Genomic DNA, 19,976 nt, shown 5'->3' with positions numbered 1-19,976 from the left:
CTTCTAACATTTGGTTTTTTTATTATGTATGTTAATAAAATGCATATTTGTTGAATGAATCAGAACTCAGATGACTTAAAAATCACAAATTTTCAACTTTGACAAGGAATTAAAATCCTTCATTGTTGCATGGCTATTTAAGTAATTTTATGTTCTCCTTCATTGTTTTGTTTAGGAAACAAAATGTACTAAGGTTGGAATAAACTTTGAGATGTCTAACATAAAAATAACCAAAGCAAATGTAATTTAAACCATCACTGTGTATATAGGGTCACATTATTTCACTTGCAGTCACTCAAGGTTTGTATATATCACATTTCAGTGTAATGACATGGGCAGAGTCCAAAGAAAATACCAGGCAACACGAATTTGGTTTGACTAACAAATATTTACATGTCTCTCTATCTCTAATTATTGTAATCTCTTACAGGGTTTATGCTACACAGGCTTGATTCTTTAAAGCTTTATGTTAGATCAAAAGAGGTTGATCAGTGGTATATAAAACTATAAAAATGTTTCTGCAGGCTGTCTAGATAAATGTTGAGTGTAAGCCAGAGCTTCTTCGGGAACAGGTGGACTTAAGAGTGTGGCCTGCTGTGGGCAGACGGCTGCCTGTCACATGCATGCTTTCTTATGTGCATTAACTTTTTTTTCTTCCCAGGTGGGTGGTGTTGATAGAAGTCAGGACAGTCATTTGATCTTTTAGGATTCTCTAGTCATCTACTTAGAGATGTTACAGGAAAGAAACAATAAACAGTGCTGTCCTTTGCTTAAGAGGTTGATGCCTATTAAATAAAGAACAAATCGATTTGGTAAAGAGAGACTTTATTCAAAAGAATTATTGCAAGAGGGAAAGAAATATTGGAATAGAGTGAGAGGGACTATTGCAGTAGGGAGAATGTTCAGACCGTAAGGTCTACAAGCATCTCAAAGGTTAGGCAAAATGGTTGTAGAGAGGAGTATAGAATCAGGTATAGGGAAGAGGGAAAGTGGTATGAAAGAGTGGAATGATCAGGTAGCAGATCAGAGAATATTTTATGCCTGCTTCCTGGGAGGCACCCTTAAAGTTTAGGGGTCTAGAGGAAGGACAGAAGCTTAACCAAAGTTTGAGTAACAAGTATTTTGTTCCTGTTGATCAATTGGGATAAGCAGCTCAGCCCATCTTTTCTGAGGTGAAGAATGGCAGTTTGGAGAGTTTGTGTCTGGCCTTGTCGTAGGTAAATAAGGGGGGCATCCATGCGTCTTATCTGTCATATGGGGAAGAGTGGTTATTATTTTCCAGAACACAAAGGGTGGCAGTGTTTCCTAAACTTCACTCTTTCCAGGATCACAGGACTTGGGTGAAATTCAACATTGTCATGCCTCATCTAGAAGAGACAGATGGGTAGTTATATAGTTGGGTATGGAACCATCCTTATATGTTTGCTCATTCAATTCCATCCACATGAGTTACATGCTTTTGTGAGATGGCTAACTGGGACTGTGGGTGAAGTCTGTAGTTGTAAAATGGTATAATGGATTTTTTCCCCCTTGATTAATGCTCCTTGGCCTGTAGGATTTCAAATAACCTCTAACTCGACGACAGTGCATCTCACTTTGTATTGCAAATATTTCTTCTTCTAGACTACTTGGAGGTCTTCAAGCACAGAAACAATCCTTTTTCAATGTCTGGAACCCCATTGTGGAGTCTGGTGCCTGACTCAATTCAGAAAAGGAAACATGGCCTAATTTGCCACATGATAATTTGTGGTTGATGATATAGTTATTTGAGTTTTTATTTAGTATAACCACTTGAGGTTCTATCAATTTTACAATTAGATTTAATTCAAATGACTTATTCATTTATCTGCATTTATTTAGGAGCTATTATGTTCTAGGCAGGGCTGATAGGAGCCCCTATCCACTAATACATGCCCCTACTCCCCTATGTCAATTCTGAAGGGTTGGAAGTCTTGCCACACTAGTTATTACAAATGTGATATTATCCTAACTCCAGGCATTTGTGCCAGGTGCTGATTCATCCTAGTTGCTAATAGGCTTTGTCTGTCGTATACATATATGGAAGTATGTCTCATAAATCCAATCATGTGAATTAATAGAGTTTCCATAGTAATGGTACTAGTGAAGACTGTCCCTCTTGGGCCCTACCCTTGGACTTCTGAATTTTATACCCTGCCTCTTAAACTCTCAGGTGAAGGATTTATTATAGAGGGAGTGGTAAAAGGAACAAAAGAGAAAGTGAAACTGGATGGACTCCTATAATACATAATTGGCTACCAAAAATGGAGGTGTTTCTAAAGGGGCAAACCTCTCTTAGGAATGTGGAAACATCTCTTTTATATTTAATTATAGGCTTTAGTGTTCAACAAAAGATGAACAATATTGCAAATGGTGTTATATAATCACTCTCCTAGATGTAAACTTAGAAATACCAGGCAATAGCTTAGCAAACAATTGGGGGAAAAAGAAAGGGCAAATAATTTCTAATAGAACGAGAACTAGCCTAGACCAGGAGATATGCGTGATTGCTAAGGTAATTTGTTACCAAAAACATCCACTTTGTACATTGCCAACTTACGGAAAAAGAGACTCCTATTGTCTGAAGGGAAGTGGTAGGAGAGAAGGTGAGACTAGTAAGCATAGAGACCCCGGCTGCTTTGCAAGGTGGAGAGGTAGCTCTGCACTCTTGGACCAGACAGCAGCCTGCAATATCAAGGAAAATCTCTTGTTGAACACAATCTTTATGGTATTTATAATTTGGGGGGTGGTGAAGAATTCTTCTACAGTTTTCCCAGAAGTTGAATTTCAGAGGTACCTATCTGAACCCCAGATATAAGGGAACCTCTCTCTGTGTGCCTACTTATTCTACCCACCTCCTGACAAGAAGAGAATTCTGCTCTTCAACATTCTTAGGAGATTGTTATCTTGTCTCTGCTTGCATATCCTAAGTGATATCTCTGCTTTGCAAATTAGTCCTTTTCATTCATTGGAAAGATTTCTATTTAATCAAAGTTGACTCTTTTCTACCCAAGTTCCTGGTTTTCTTTCTTTCTTTTTTTTTTTTTGCTATTAGTGTCCTTCCAAGATTGAATTGAAGAAAGCTCCCCTTGCTCTTCTTATTCTTCCCTTTAGGTCACACATCTCCTGTTCTTTCAAATATTACTCATGTAATATGGCAACAAGACTTCCTCACCATTCTTACTCCCCCTTCTTAAACTGTACTCCTGTTTATCATTGCCCCTCTTAACATGAGTATTCTACCTGATGCCTGTTATGTCAGTTTTTTATTTTACCTGTATCAGGAACCCATTTACTTTCTTTTGAAAATAGTCTGGGAATTATGTGACTAAGAACATTTATTCAACAAGTTTAAAAAAATTAGGAATTGAAAACCAGGGCAAAGGAAAGAACGAAAAAAATACCAATCATAGACCAACCATAGGACTTAACATTAACATAATTGTTTTGTTTAATCATATTTTTTTGGAGATCCCTGAAAGCCAAGGTAAAAAAGGGAAATATAGTAAGTTACAGAGGCCATGATCAGAATAGAAGAATCATTTCAGTTCTTCAGAAGAGGCATTACTTTCCTTGGGAGTGCTAAATTCTAAAAAATCTTTCTCACATGGATTCTTTAGAACCCACAAAACATAACGGAAATGATTTTTGGAACAGTCTGAAAACAAATGTAAAAGTAGTGTTCCATGACTATTTCTTGTAATGACCTTCAGAAGATGCCCTTGGCATGACATTTCAACACAACTCAGTAAAATCAATTTATTTCAATTGTGACAGCTCTTTTAACAACTGCCATCATTTCTTTACCCTAAAGATTCTTTCTACTTCTTGTCAAAGTCTTTGTGAATTGAATACTGTACATATAGAACCCTTTTCCCCAGGCAAATATTTATACTGAGTTACAGGTTTGGTTGATTTAAGTGATGATTCACATACGTTATTTCTTCTCTTTGATTTGGGTCGATTTCTGCACATTTAAATTCATATTAGGAAAATCAACAGGTGTTAATTCTAACAGTTATTAATGTGCTGGGGGAATAATAAAAATTAATTGTCTAATGCTCCTTTCTTCTTTATGCCCTCTCCTGCCCCTGAGAATCCAGATTGATTTATAGTCAGAGTTCCTGTAGTTTGGACCTCAAGGGTGGAACAGGACTGTCTGCTCATAGCACATTATGAAGAACCCTCCCTGGGGGAGTGGGAGGGTTCCGCTAACCACTGGAGGGACTTGAAGTTCTAGGATTCACTTGCCAAACCACAGAGATTGCAAGCCTGCTGCTCATCCATTATAATCATCATCATTTAACGTTTTGGGAAGGGCAAGCCAAAATAAGCGGTCTGCCAGCCAAGGGAGTGACACCAGCCTTTACCACAGGCGTTGGAGGCCCCTTTGGTATTTAGTAGCAGGGACTTGGGTCATAGGCTTGTCTGATTCCATCAGTCTTGCCAGGCTTCTCCCTCCTGCTGTCTTGCCACAACTTTTTTTGGCTATTCTCTCTCCTCCTCCCCCTTTCCCAATAATAGTCACCTTGGAATGTGCTGGTTTTCTTTTTTTGTGTGTGTGTTTTTTAAATTTTGTTTTGTTTTTTAGAATTTAGACAATGAAAGGGATTCAATTAATTGTAGTAGTGAGACATAAAGTTTGCATGGAAGGGTGTATGGGTCTCCTGAATTTTGGATTCTTGGTCCATCCCTGAAACCTCTTTCCCCTTGGGGACAAAGTATAGTACTGAAGATAAAGCATAAAGCCAAGACTGAGTTTGAATTTGGCTGCTCCATTTACTAGCTGAATTATCTTGGGTGATTTACTTAACCTCTCTATGCTTCAAGTTATTCATTATAAAATGCATATAGTAATAAAAACTTTCCTCATAGATGAGAGGATTAAATTAGATATTACATGAAAAGTGTTTAGGATAGTGTCTGAGTCAATTGTAAGCTGCTATTATTATTACTGGGCTGCAGAAATCGTACTAAGATATCAGCCTTATATTGGGTCTCAGGATGATGAGCTGTTGGGAGGGAGGGGTGTTTGGGGATTGTGTTTAGAGATGGACAATGAGAAAACCCTCCAGCCTTCCATCCATCCAACCATCCAGCTAGGTTGACTTTTTTTTTTTTTTTTTTTAACCTAGGGAGTAAATGGAATGAAATTGTGATTGCTCAGAAATTTCTGCATCCAAGAGCTTGTGGTAAACTCTGTTGTCCTTTATAATGAAAAGGAGGTTAAGTTAAGAACAATATGCATAAACATGCTCTGTCTGCTCAGCAGGGCTTAGTGTCTGGGCACAGCTTCAGCTGTCCCCAGAGGCGGCAGAGACAAGACAGCCTGATGGGTATTGTAGATGGGATTATGTTGAATCTGTAAATCATTTTGGGTAGAATTGACATCTTGATGATATTTAGTCTTCCAATCCATGAACACAGAATGTGCTTCCATTTATTCAGGAATTCTTTGATTTCTTTTAGCAATGTTTTGCAGTTTTCTGTGTACAAATCATATAAATCCTTGGTTAACTTTATACCTAGATATTTGATTCTTTTAGTTGCTATTGTAAATGGCATTTTTTTCTTCATGTTCTCTTCAGCTTTCTCATTACTAGTGTGTAGAAACACTGCTACCCCACCACTTTGCTGAATTTGTTTATTAGCTCTAGTAGCTCCGTTGTTGATTTTTTGGGACTTTCTATAGGAACATGTCATCTTAAATAGGGGAAGTTTTACTTCTTTTTTTTCAGTTTGGATGCTTTTTTTTCTTTTTCTTGCTTAATTTCTCTAGCTAGAACTTCAAGGACAATAACAATGGGGACATTGGGCATCCTTATCTTGTTTCAGATCTTAGTGAGAAAGCTTCCAGTCTTTTGCCATTGAGTATAATGTTTGTTGTGGGTTTTTCATATATGCCCTTTATCATGTTGAGTAAGTTTCCTTCTATTCCTTTCTTTCAAAGTATTTTTATCAAGCAAGAATGCAAGATTTTGTTAAATGCCTTTTCTGCATCAGTGTGGGTTTTTTTCTTTGATTTGTTGATGTGGCATATTACGTTAATTGATTTTCTTGTGTTGAACCATCCTTACATACCTCGCATAACACCCACTTGATTATGGTGAATAATTTTTTTAATGTGCTGTTGGATTGGATTTGCAAGTATTTGTTGAAGACTTTTGCATCTGTTTTTATTAGAGATTGTAGTTTTCCTTTCTTGTAGTATCTTTATCTGGTATTAGGGTGACGTTGGCCTCATAGAATGAGTTAGATAGTGTTCCCTCCTCTTCGATTTTTTGGAAGCGTTTGAGCAGGATTGATAGTCATTCTTCTTGGAATGGTTGGTAGAATTCACTTGTGAAGCCATCTGTTTCTGTGCTTTTCTTTTTTGGGAGGTTTTTGATGACTGATTCCTTCTCTTTGTTTGTAATTGGTCTGCTGAGGTCTTCCATTTCTTTTAGAATCAGTGTAGGTTGTTTGTATGTTTTTAGGAATTTGTCCATTTCTCTGAGGTTGTCTGATTTGCTGGTGTACAGTTGTTTATAGTATCTTCTTATGATCCTTTTTATTTCTGTGGGGTTGGTAGTAATGTGCCCCCTCTCATTTCTGATTTTATTTGTTTTCATCGTCTCTCTTTTTTTCTTTATCAGTTTATTAAAGGGTTTGTCAATTTTATTTATCTTTTCAAACAACCAACTTTTGGTTTTGTAATTCTATTTTTTTATTCTCAATTTCATTTATTTCTACTGTGATCTTTGTTATTTCTTTCCTTCTGCTTTTTTGGGGATTAGTTTACTGTTCTTTTTCTAGTTCCTCCACATGTGTAGTTAGGTCTTTGATTTCAGCTCTTTCTTCTTCTTTTAATATTAGCGTTTAGGGCTATAAATTTCCCCCTTAGCACTGCCTTTGCTGCATTCTGTGTTTTGATATGTTGCATTCTTATTTTCATTTGTCTCGAAATATTTACTGTTTTCCTTTGCAATTTCTTCTTTGACCCTCTGATTGTTTAAGAGAGTGTTATTTAATTTCCATATATTTGTGGATTTCCCAATTCTCTCCTAGTTATTGATTTCCAGCCCCATTCCATTATGGTCAGAGAAGATGCTTTGTATAATTTCAGTCTTTCTAAATCTATTAAGACTTGTTTTGTGAACCAACATGTGGTCTATCCTGGAGAATAATCCATGTGCACTTGAGAATATCCTGCTGTTTTGGGGTGCAATGTTCGGTGTATGTCTGTTAGTCTAGTTCATTTATCATACTATTAAGGTTCTCTGTTTCCTTATTGATTTTTCACTTATATGTTCTATCTATTGATAAGAGTGGTGTATTGAAGTCTCCAACTATTATTATACAGGAGTCTTTTTCCCTTCTGTTTTGCCAGTGTTGGCCTTCTGTATTTGGGACACCATGGTTAGGTGCATAAATATTTATGATTGTTATATGTTCTTGTTGGATTCCTCCTTTTATTAATATATAGTGTCTTTCTTTGCCTCTTATAACAGCTTTTGACTTAAAGTCTATTTTGTCCGATATTAGTAAAGCTACCTCAGCTCTTTTTTGGTTGCTATTATCATGGAATATCTTTTTCCATCCTTTCACTTTCAACCTATTTGTGTCTTTGGATCTAAGTTGAGTTTCTTGTAAGCAGCATGTAGTTGGATCGTGCTTTTTTTAATCCATTCTGCCAACCTGTGTCTTTTGATTGGGGAATTTAATTGATTAACATTCAGTGTTGTTACTGTAAAGGCAGTACTTACTTCAGCTATTTGTCCTTTGGTTTTTATATGTCACATGTATTTTTGTCTTTCCTTTCCTTTATTGCAACCTGCTTTTCTGTATAGTTGATCTTTTGTGATGGATCTTACTGATCTCTTTCTCATTTCTGTTTCTGTATGTTTTAAAAAAAATTTTTTTGTAGTTACCCTGGGTTTATATTATACAACTGATGTCTATAACCTACTAATTTGAAAAAATACCATCTTAGCTTCGATAACACGTGATCTCTGCTCCCATTTCCCTCTGTTTTCCCTCTTTATGTCGTTTTTGTCCCATTTTACCACTTTATATTCTGCACATCCATTATCAGGAAATATGCCTTTTTCTTATTCTATTGTACTATGATTCTTATATGAATTAAAGAGTAGAGTTGTATACTGTGGATACAGTAGTATTAAGTTTTGCATTTACCTTTTTAGTTACCCTTACTGATGATGTTCATTTCTTCACACTACTCCAAGCCACTCTCTCCTGTCTTTTCCTTTCAACCTGCAGAACTCCAAAGTACTCCAAAGTAATTCTTGTAGGGCAAGTCTTTTGTTGGCAGACTCTCTCAGTTTCTATTTATTTGTGAACATTTAAAACTCTCTCTCATTTTTGAAGGACACTTTTTCTGGATAAAGAATTTTTGGCTTGCAGTTTTTCTCTTTTAGTACCTTAAATATTTCATGCAGTGCCCTTCTCACTTCTCTAGTTTCTGATGAGAAATTGGAACTTAGTCTTATTGAGGGTCCCTTGTATGTGATGAATTGATTTTTTCTTGCTGCTTTTAGAATTCTCTCTTTATCTTTGGCATTTGACATTCTGATTAGTATGTGTCTCGGAGTAGGTCTATTAGGATTTATTCTGTTTGGAATACATTGAGCTTCTTAGACTCATATATTTGCATCTTTCATAAGAGTTGGGAAGATTTTGGCCATTATTTACTCAAATATTCTTTCTTCCCCTTTTCCCTTATCTTCTCCTTCTGGGACACCATGTTATATATGTTTGTGCATTTCATGCTGTCACTCAAATCCCTGAGACACTGCTCAATTTTTTCTATTCTTTTCTCTATCTGTTCTTCTGACTGTATGATTTTGACTGTCCTGTCTTCTGGTTCACTTATTCTTTGTTCTGCCTGTTCATGTCTGCTGTTATATGCCTCTACTGTATTTTTAATCTCTGCTATTGGTGCCTTTCATCCCTATAATTTCTGTGTTTCTTTTTATACTTTCAAATTCTATATGCTCACACTCTGTCTTCTTAATATCCTTTATCTCTTTATGCATATTTTCCTTCATCTCCTTGAATTGATTTAGGAGACTTGTTTGAACTTCTTTGATTAGTTGTTCTGACTTCTGAGTCTCTCTGAAGTTTTAATTTATTTCCTTGACTAAGCCATATCTTAGTATATCTTGTAATTTTTTGCTGATATCTAGACATCTAATTATCTTGATGAGTTAACTCTGAGAGTCCGTTTCTCCCTCTTGCTTAGGGTTTTATTGTTGATTGACTTGGTGTTGAGGCTCTTCTTGGATGCTTGGTCTAACTTATTCAAGACCTTTAGAATAGCCCATGTTTAACTATTCAGATTCTCTCAGCTCTTCTTCATCTGATTCTTCTCCTGAATATGTGGTGCAGTTTTTAAGACTGCTCTGTGTGTGTAGTTGTTTCACCTCCAGGAAGAGCTTCCTTTCCGCCGTTCCTTCTCCAGGAATCTTGATCTGTTTTATTTGTTTTTGTGCAGACATTTCTTCCCAGTTCCCATGATTTGTTTAAATTCTCTCCCTTACTCTGTGCCCTGTTTTCCTTATACTTTTCAGTTATGAACCTGTCCTATCTCAGAGTAGTTCAGTTTACCACCCTGCACCCTCCCCCTCTTCCCCCCATTTTTTTCTGTGAGGCTTTTTTGTCTCCAGTTTCCTCCCTGTTAGGGTGCCCCTCCCTAGGGAGCCAGATGGGTTCAATCCAGAAAGGCGGGTTACTTCAGAAAAGTCTGTTTTGCCTTTAGGTAGTTCAACTGACTGAAACTGGATTGAGTGAGGCCACAAAAGTTCCCAACAACGTTTCTCTCATGGTCCCTATTCTAGTTTGCTAATGCTGCCAGAATGCAAAACACCAGAGATGGATTGGCTTTTATAAAAGGGGTTTATTTGGTTACATAGTTACAGTCTTAAGGCCATAAAGTGTCCAAAGTAATACATCAACCATCGGGTACCTTCACTGGAGGATGGCCAATGGTGTCCGGAAAACCTCTGTTAGCTGGGAAGGCATATGGCTGGCATCTGCTCCAAGTTCTGGTTTCAGAATGGCTTTCTCCCAGGACGTTCCTCTCTAGGTTGCAGTTCCTCAAAAATGTCACTCTTAGTTGCTCTTGGAGTATTTGTCCTCTCTCAGCTTCTCCAGAGCAAGAGTGCTTTCAACGGCTGTCTTCAAATTTTCTGTCATCTGCAGCTCCTGTGCTTTCTTCAAAGTGTTCCTCTTGTCTGTAGCTCCTCTTCAAAACATCACTCACAGCTGCACTGAGTTCCCTCTGCCCGTCAGCTCATTTATATGGCTCCACTGATCAAGGCCCACCCTAAATGGGTGGGGCCACACCTCCATGGAAATATCCAATCAGAGTCATCACCCACAGCTGGGTGGGGCACATCTCCAAAGAAACACTCAAAGAAATCTAATCAAAACTGATAACATCTGCCTACACAAGATTACATCAAAGATAATGGCGTTTGGGGGACACAATACATTCAAACTGTCACAGTCCCTCTCCCCCCCTGCACCCCAGGGGCCCTTTTCTGTGCAGTACTCTGCAGCAGCTTTGTTCTGCCTTGGGTCTTTGCAGACTTTGGTCTCTGGGCATGGATATGCTTGGAGTTCTAACTCACTGCTGAGTCGCTCCGCAGTCTCTGTCCACAGTGGGAGGGCCCTGGGCTGTGCTGCCTCTGTGTGACAACTAAGGTCCCCAGGACTGAGTGACAGGGAGGGGAAAGGGAACTGATTGGCGGTCTAGGACAGAACTCTCCTACTTGAGATTTTCTGTTTTTTTGATTCAGTGTTTGTGGAGTCCTTCTCTAGTCACTACCATTCTCCAGAGTTCTAAGCAAATAGAATTTGTCCTTTTATTTGCTTAATCTCTGGGGATGATTTTTCAGGGGATGTCTTACATAGCCATGTTGCTGTCACCTCTCATTATTACCTGAATTTTTGCCACATCTAAGACTGCCTTCATTTGCACATCAGGACCATCATTTGGAGTAACATAAAAGCTTCTATGTTGTCATGTACAAAGAGGGTCCTTCCATATCCAGTACAAGTGGGGATTGTTGAGGTCTAGAAGAAACCTCTTAGACATTTCCTCAGGATCTCCATGGGGCTGAAATCCCAAAGTGTTTCACATAAATTCTGCTTTCCTGCCTTAGTGAAGGTCTCTTCTTAGAATCTGGGTGACTTCACAACGAGGGAGTGGACTCAAAGACTATGCTTCTGCCCTTAGGGAGTGTCTCAGTTATTTTAAGAGTCACATGTCACCTCTACTAGCCGTCTCTAGGTTCAATAGATTATGTTTTGCCCAATGAAGTCTGCTTTTGTTCTTTTGTTATGCACATTCATAATTACTACATACTCTTTGATGGTTCTAGATTTTAGCAGGTATTTCAGATTTACTTTTGAGAACCCTTTTCTCACTATTGTTTTCTTCTTGTATCTGATCTTTTTAATATTTGAACTCTTTCTCTTTTCTTTCCTATATTTATTTACTGGAGCTTTTCAGCCTGAACTATCAGGGTCAGTTGCTGTGCTCACTTTGGCAGTTAGCTTTCGGGGTCTTCAGGCAACACTTCGTGAAGTAAAAGATGCAAAAGTTACAAATCTCTTTGAGTTAGAGATGTGAAGAAGAAATAATATCCTCCTTTTCCTCTTCTTTTTCTTTTTTTTTTTAAATTAATACAGCCCTACTTTTTTCCTTAGAACACTCTTTCAAAGTGTCTACAATTTAAAGCTTGGGCATTAGGCATGTTATAAATAAAGTGAGTTTACATCTGTCTTTTTTAAGACTTACCTTGGTGATATTTCATGAAGGAGTTCTTCTTCCTGGCTGGGTTCTACCTAATAAGTCTGCCAATTTTAGGAAGAATTTGAAAATAGCCCCAGGTAAGTACTGAGACATTTTGAAAGTTAGGGTAGAGGAGGATTGCTGGGGGAAGGTAAAGAAAAGTCAGGGTAGCCACTTAACATTTTCATCTTATCTAGATATATCAGTCAGGATCATAACTGAAGACAGATGGTACACTCACTAATTCAAAGACAACTTACTTCATAGGAACTATTCACAAAGGTAGGGGAAACCCAGGACTAGCTGTAGCTGGTTGTTACTGCTCCTTGGCTTGAAAGAGACCTTGGCAGGGAGGGACTTGACCTCACTCCACACCCCCCTCCTCTCTCTACTCACTCCAGCCCCGTTTCCTGCCAGAGTCTTCTATTGGCCAAATCCAATAGAGAAGCCGAGTGCATAGGACCCTGCTGATATAGTACATATTGGGCCTCCTAGGGCTGAGAACAGGAGGGACATGAGTGTAGAGCAGTTCTGCAGGGGCAAGTAGAAGCTGTCTGGTGTGTAGTTTTGCCTTTTCTTTTGCTAGACTACTTCATTTGAAGATAGTATCAATATCATGAGCTCCTTGAGGGCAGACACCATCCTGTTCACTTGTTATCTTTAGGGCACTATTTAAATGCTTGTTGAAGAATGAATGGGCTGTTTATCTTTCTTTCCTCTTGGCTTGCACTTAGAATGGCCAACAATAGCTGGATGATGGTGCTTGATTAGTGTCTTGTATTCTCAAGAGTTAGGCTTTCCATAGGCGTGGTTGAATTACTGGAATAGATTAACATTCCAGTCTATATATTTATTTTATTTTTAACAATCTCATTATTAAAACTGCTAAGCACAAAGTTACAGTTCACTGTACTAATGTCTTGAATCTTTTTGTATTATTATTTTTGTTGTTTTTATGAACATCCATGTTTAGTTGGCAACACATTCATGAATGTTTAGCCCTTCTCCGTGACTATTAAATCTAATTTCTCCTCTATCACAGCTTCACTGCCAGTAGATGGCTAAGCTATTTAATTTAGGGAGCCTACTTGACTTCTGGCTCCTTCCCAGGCTGCATCAAGAGAATAACTATACAAGGGCTAAATTAGCCTCACTAACCATCTTCAGTACCTTTAAAAGGAGGTCTGTGAATAATGTCAGGTTTCTCCTAACCTCTGAGGGTGGGAGGAGTCAGAACAGTAACTAGCTTATTGGCCACTAACTTTGGAAAAGTTTCTCATGTATCAAATTATCTTCCCTTATGATTTTCTGGCATTAAAGTTTTGAAGCAATGCATAGAAAGTTAAATGCTGCAAGTGACTAGTCTGGACATACTTGGGATTCTTAAAGTGCTCAGGTGTAAGATAGAGCAGAAAAAAAATACATACATTAGTGTGGAGAGGAGTGAACCCCTTCTCTGTTAGAGCTTTACTCTTTGTGTGTGTGTGTGTGTGTGTGTGTGTGTGTGTGTGTGTGTTCAGAGGGAGGGGAGATAGGAAGAGTGGATGGAACTCAGAATCCAATGGCTGTCAGGAAGAAAAAATGACTTTTCCTTTGCTAAATAGAATTGGATCCTGAGTTAACTTCCAATAGGCTTCTTTTCCATACACTTTTGTTAGTGTGTTTTGACAGCTCCTTCTTATTCTTGCGAAATCTATCAAGTAGCTGTGGAGTGTTGATTTAGTGCTTTTGCAAGTCACTCTGTCTGAATATAGTGCTTGGAGAACATTGCATGGTTCTATTTCCAGTGTCCCAAAAGACAGAAAAGGTGTGGGCAGGCTCACATGTCTCCCTTACATCACCCGGCCTGACTGGCATTTTCTGCTTCCATTTATGTTCTGATGCTCTTAAGGTCCCTCCTTTAGTGATTCTCTGATTTCAAATCATATCATCTCTGGCTTAAGTTATAGACCCAGCTCTGACCTTTGCCTGTTGTCAGAAGTATGCAAGTTTTTCTTTAAGCAGGATTTGAGATTTTTTTTTTTAAATTTGTTTCTAGTTTCTTCATATCTTATAACCATTTAAGGTTTAGCTTTGTTGCTTTTAGAAAGGTAATGAAAGGAGAGAAATACTGGGTGTGAATGGAGGTCTAGAGCCCCTGGGTAAGCAAACTGGTGGGCCTGTAGTTTAATTTTTTATTACAGCCGTGCTTTATTTGGCTGGCAGTCCCCTATTCCTTGTCCCCTCAACGGACTAAACGCTTTTAGATCAGGCAAACGCTCTCTTGTTCACCTCAGGCTTTAATACTCCCTCTTGCTGAATTGGCTGTCCTAGCAGCGTCCAGAATCTTTTAAGTTCTCTCTTTCCCTGAACACTTTGAAAAAGATCCTGTATTGCAAAGTAATTATAACCTATCTTTAGATTTGTCTCTTGTGTAAATCAAATGATTTCTTATTCATTAAGTAAAAATAAAATAAAATTAACAACTGTTTAATGCTTTAGAGCTTATGAAGTATCTTTATTTAATTCATTGGATCCTCACAATAATTCCATGGCTAGGGAGGTGGGTATTTTTCTCCATATTATGGGTGGGAGGTAATAAAGTATGGTGAATAAGAGCATGGGCCCTGGAGTCAGATAATTCAAGTTTGAATCTCAGCTCTACTAATTACTAGCCCAATCTCAGGTAATAAACCTCCTCAGTGTTTTCATATGTAAAATGGAGATATCTATTTCATATTGTTGTTATAAGAAGTAAATAATGAATTCATGTGAAGCAATTAGAATAGTACCTGGCACATAGTAAGTGCTCAGTTAAATCTTAGCTGCTAAAACTATTTTTTAAATTAATATTATATGAAGAAGCAGAAGCTCAGAAAAGTTAAGTAATCTAAGGTCACAGGCTTAGATTAGGAGAATTAGAGCTTGAACCAAGATATGGAGGTGTCTGGTTCTGGGTTCTTTCTATTATATTTATTACTGAATTCTATTTGCATTCTGGGGTACTGAAAAATGAGTCATTCTTTCATTGTTCAACTTCCTTATCTCAATTTTCATTTAGTTTTCCTATATTTAGAACTGTTGGATAGTTTATGTCCGGACATGGGATTGATCTGTCAGAATTCAGCGTAGGAGGTAGCAGCAAGACATAAGAACATTCTGCAGGTGGACTATCCTTGACACAGAGGTTCTGGGGATTTCTGGGGTTCACTGTGAATTTTGTCCAGATGGATAGTTTGGAAGAAATAATATCCTATTTCTATTAAAGTATACAATTGTTGCCAAACATCAAGAGATTGGAAAAAATTAATTAGCATAAACTTTTCAATGCTTTGGTTTTTTTCCTCTTAAGAGGGAGAATATTTAATTTTTTGGTGATCTAATTTGTCCTTTTACATTCCTTTGAGGTAGTGTAGAAATAGGCTATATTAGCTCTATGTTGGGGGGAATAATTGAAGTTCAGTGTAAAAAGTACACGGCTTTGGAGTCAGGCAGATAAGGTTCAAATTCTGGCTCTTCCATATTCAGTTAAATGTCTCTAAGCCCCATTTTCCTCATCTGGATATGGGGATAAACAGAGGGTTGTTTGGAGGTTTAAAAAAGATAATGCTCACACAAGAGATAATGCTAGGTACTTGGTCCATACCTGCCACTCAGTGAAGATGGTTCTCGTTGCTGTTATGGTGGCTGTGCCATTTGTGTATATTATATCCCCCAGAAAAAGCCATATTCTTTGATGCAATCTTGTGTGGGCAGATGTATTGGTGTTGATTAGATTGTAATTCTTTGAGTGTTTCCATGGTGATAAGTCCCACCCAACTGTGGGTGATAACTCTGATTAGATAATTTCCGTGAAGGTGTAGCCCTGCCCATTCAGCATGGGCCTTGATTAGTTTGCTGGAGCCCTATATAAGCTCAGACAGAAGGGGCAAGCTTGCTACAGCCAAGAGGGACACTTTGAAGAACACACAGGAGCTAGAGAGGAGCTGCAGATGAGAGACAGTTTGAAGACGGCCATTGAAAGCAGACTTTTGCTCTGGAGAAGCTAAAAGAGGACAAACGCCCCAAGAGCAACATTTTGGAGAACGCCATTTTGAAATGCAACCTGGGAGCAAGCGGATTCCAGCCACGTGCCTTCCCAGCTAACAGAGGTTTTCTGGACGCCATTTGTCATCCTCCGGTGAAGGTGCACTCTTTTTGGCCTTAAGACTGTAATTTTGTGACCAAATAAACCCCCTTTATAAAAGCCAATCCATTTCTGGAATCTCACATCCCAGCAGCATTAGCAAACTGGGACAGTGACTTTTCACACTGGCCCAGGGTCACAGGTGGGTGGGAACACAGGTTTCATCATTCCTCATTGGATGCTGCATGTACTACTTCACCTGGGTATATTGTTTCTCTACATTTTCCAAATCCAAGTGTTTTAACCTTTTGTTTACTAATTTAATTTAATGTGCCCCTTATGGACAGGTCACCAGCTCTGTGTTCAGCAGGGGACATGCAGTGTTCATTATGTCAGAATCCCAAGTTTACCTTGTGTCACAAGACAAAGTGAATGTTAGTGAATCCTAATGACTGACAAAGAATATGACACTTACAGGATCTGATGGGTGGTATCTGGTCAGCTATTCTTAGAAAGTAGACGCAAGAGGAGTTCATTGAGTATTTACAATATTCCTGGCATTTGGGGAGGTAGGAAACACAAAAGAAACCCAGTATCTGATCGGTCTTTCACAGAACTGACAATTTTCTCAGGAAAACAGATGCAATTGAAACCTGACATGATTAAAGAACAATGTAAAACACTCTGTGATTCAGCTAATATTAGTTACATGGCTACTATGTGAGGTTTCTGGTCCAGGCATCACATGGGCTCTCATAGACTGATGGGTTAGGAGACAAATAAACTCACACTGAAAGTACACTCTGATCAATGATAATAGAGTTACATAAAGAGTAGTATGAAGAGTATAGAGGAGCAGTTATGTGGTGTGTCTGTATATGGGTGGTGGTACAGCTTCCATGGGAAGGTGAGGACTAGTGGGGGATGCTGGAGATGTAACTTGAGAGTTGAGAATGAACAAATAATTATGATTACTGGATCATTATATAGTTGTTTTTCTTACTTTCTCATATATTGTAAAATGACCAAATGGAAATGCCTGAGGTTGCTGAACTGTGGCCTGGCTGCCTTGATCTTTGATAATGGTCATATAAATATATAGCCTTTATCTTGTGATTGTGAAAACCTTGGGACTGGCCCCCATTTGTACCCTTTGTCCTGTTTTTCAGTGTTAGAGTCTTATGATCACAAAAGTCAGCCCCTAATGTTTATTAATGAAGGAACTTCAGTCAACCCAGAACTAACCCACCCCAATTCCTAAACTGTCTTTCTGAATAGAGCTGGATCTAACCAAAATTGGTCCTCCTGTGATGCACAGTAGCTTAAACTTTGACATGTAAGTGATTGTACTGGTTTGTATATATTATGTCCCCCAGAAAATGCCATGTGCTTTAATGCAGTCTTGTGGGGTCAGACGTATTAGTGTTGATTAGATTGGAATTCTTTGATTGAGTGTTTCTATGAAGATGTGACTCAATCAACTCTGAGTGAAACGTTTGATTGGAAAATTTCCATGGAGGTGTTACCCTGCGCATTTAGGGTAGGTATTAATTGGATCACTGGAGTAGTGTAAAGGAATTCACAGACGGAGCTCAGAGTAGCTAAGGGTGACATTTTGGAGAGCAACTGAGAGTGACATTTTGAAGAGCATCTGCAGCTAAGAGAGGACAAAACACCCCAAGAGCAACACTTTGGACATCGCCATCTTGAAATGCAACCTGGGAGCAAGCAGATGCCAGCCACGTGCCTTCCAAGCTAACAGGCGTTTTCCAGATGCCAATGGTCATCTTTCAGTAAAGGTTGTTGGACACTTTGTGGCCTTAAGACTGTAACTTTGTAACCAAAGAAACCCCCTTTATAAAAGCCAATCCATTTCTGGTATTTTGTATAACGGGCAGCATTAGCAAACCAGAACAGTGATCTGTACCTCATTATAATATTAAAAATCATGCCCATCGTTGTATTAAGGCCGCCATTTTCTCACATACGTTCTATGGCTAAGCATGTAATCAGTGTGCACATGCTCAATAATTAGATCATCTCTAACCTTGTCATTTTGAGCCATTGTACTCGTTATCCTAAAACCTGCCCATCTTTTGACACTATAAAACTATCAGAGTTACTGCAGTTTTAGGAGACAGGTTTTTAGGCTGATAGGCCATCTGATCTCCTGCTTCATGCTTAGCAATAAAATCTTTCTCTGTTTGAAAGCCTGGTGTCTCAGGAATTGGTTATTTGAGTGCATTGGGCAGAAAACCCACCACTTTTGATTGGTATCAGAGAGAAGAGTATTGAGAGGGGAGAACAGCAAATCCTATTTGTAAAAGCACTGAGATGTGAGAGAGCTTGGGGGTGAGGAAGAACAGCATTTGCTCAGTATTCCTGATGACTGGAGCTTAGGGTTTATTTGGGGTAGTGGAAGGAGTGTAGCCTGGAGAAGTAAGCAAGAGATATGTCATTAAAGACCTTATGTACCATGCTGAGAATTGTGAGTATCAAGGTGGTGACAGCCAAACAGGCAAGTGATGGTTATAGCAGTGTTTCAGAATGATTATTCTAAGAGGATCTTCTAGTAAACCAGGTGAGAAATAAGGGCCTGAATCAAGTCTTAGAAGAAAGAAAGAAAGAAAGAAAGAATGAATGAATGAATGAATAATGACATGAGCAAATGGATGGACACTAACCATAAGCATTGTAGGAGTTCAGACAAAGGGAATGCCATGGTGGGAAGAATATTTGAGGAAGACTCGATTAAGGAGGAAGACTTGAGTGGCCAGCCCAGTGACTTGCCCACTAATCAACAGAGAGCCATTGAAGATTCTTAAACAGATAAAAATGATAATTTTGGAAGTGTTTGCATTGAATTAAAGAATTTAACTGATCTCTAAAATACATTCTTATTGTTTTCTTCTATCTTGTTTTATATTGACATTTTCATTTTGAATTAGAACATTTTCATCTATTGGACATCTTCATCTTGGTTGGAGGAAGATACGTCTGATGAGATGGCACTAGTTCTGATTTTTTGATGGAAATGCCAGAGAGAAAGCTTGACTTTTGGGTTGGAAAATAAAGTTGGAAAGATACCCTCTGTGGCTGTGGCGAGAAAGATGGGAGAAACTGCTTGCTCTGTAGAGTCCGTTCTTGGTTTTCAAAACTACTGAGCTCAAATGCAGTCTTGTAATCTTTGGTAACACAATGCTCCAGGCAGCTACTATCAGTTGATCAGAGATGGAACTGGAATTGAAACTATTTTTCATGCCCGTAGTAAGAAATGGATGAGAAATAGATTATGAATGAACTCACAATTCAACTCAATTTTTACTTTTCCAGGTAGAACTTGCAGAAATCTGCGCCAAGAGTGAGCGTTATATTGGCACTGAAGGAGGAGGCATGGACCAGTCCATATCATTTCTTGCAGAGGAAGGAACTGTATGTGGCATTCACCTATTAGGGGAAATTCACATGGAAAGGGAGGTCTTGAGATCCTGAGCATGCTTGGAACCTATTCTATTAGGCTTCATTGTAGACGTTTTTCAAACTGCTTTGTAATTAAGGGCTACCACCAATTCACCTACTGCTTCATGTTATTCTCATCTCCCTTAAGCTTCCAGAAATCATGCCTCAGTCTGTTTTTCTCATGTGTCTGGTGGTGGTGCTTTTATCCCCCTCCTATTTCTCTTCATTTCTAGTATGAGATTTCTCAATTCCCTGCTTGTTAGGGACTTCTTTTCCCGCCCCCATCCCATATCACTTCATCTTATGGCATTTTCATAATCTCTTGTTGGTTTTAAACCCAAATGTTAGTTCTCTTACCACATATATTTGCAGCCTCTCTTTTTATAATTTACTCTTTGGTATCATTTTTCTCTGTAAACACTTCTGGGGCTTTGGTGGTAGAAAAAAGAATGTTGATAATAAGCCAGGAGTGAATTCCTTGGTCAGATACCACTTCCTCTTGGCTATCAACTCTTGTAGGCTGAGCAGAGGCTTTGGCTGTTGTCCATAAACTGCCCACTTCCAAAATAGAAGCAGATAGTTCTTCAATGTCTTTTC

At 38.5% G+C, this 19,976-nt stretch overlaps 1 protein-coding gene across 6 annotated transcripts in view; it reads left to right on the top strand.

Annotated features, from left to right (window-relative positions):
* Positions 1-19,976, top strand: part of GALK2 (galactokinase 2) — a 174,491-nt gene that overhangs the window by 97,420 nt on the left and 57,095 nt on the right. For 5 of the 6 annotated variants that reach the window (XM_037834024.1, XM_037834022.1, XM_037834025.1 and 2 more), the window contains exon 6: positions 19,254-19,352. The exons of the other annotated variant lie outside the window; for it this stretch is intronic. In XM_037834024.1, coding sequence (XP_037689952.1) covers positions 19,254-19,352 — 99 coding nt within the window. The remainder of the gene's footprint in view (positions 1-19,253; positions 19,353-19,976) is intronic. 6 annotated transcript variants of the gene reach the window in all.

This window comes from Choloepus didactylus, chromosome 4 (assembly GCF_015220235.1).
Source record: "Choloepus didactylus isolate mChoDid1 chromosome 4, mChoDid1.pri, whole genome shotgun sequence".
Classification (NCBI taxonomy): domain Eukaryota; kingdom Metazoa; phylum Chordata; class Mammalia; order Pilosa; family Megalonychidae; genus Choloepus; species Choloepus didactylus.
The sequence above is the reverse complement of the archived record's forward strand: the minus strand, read 5'-3'. Positions and strand labels throughout refer to the sequence as shown.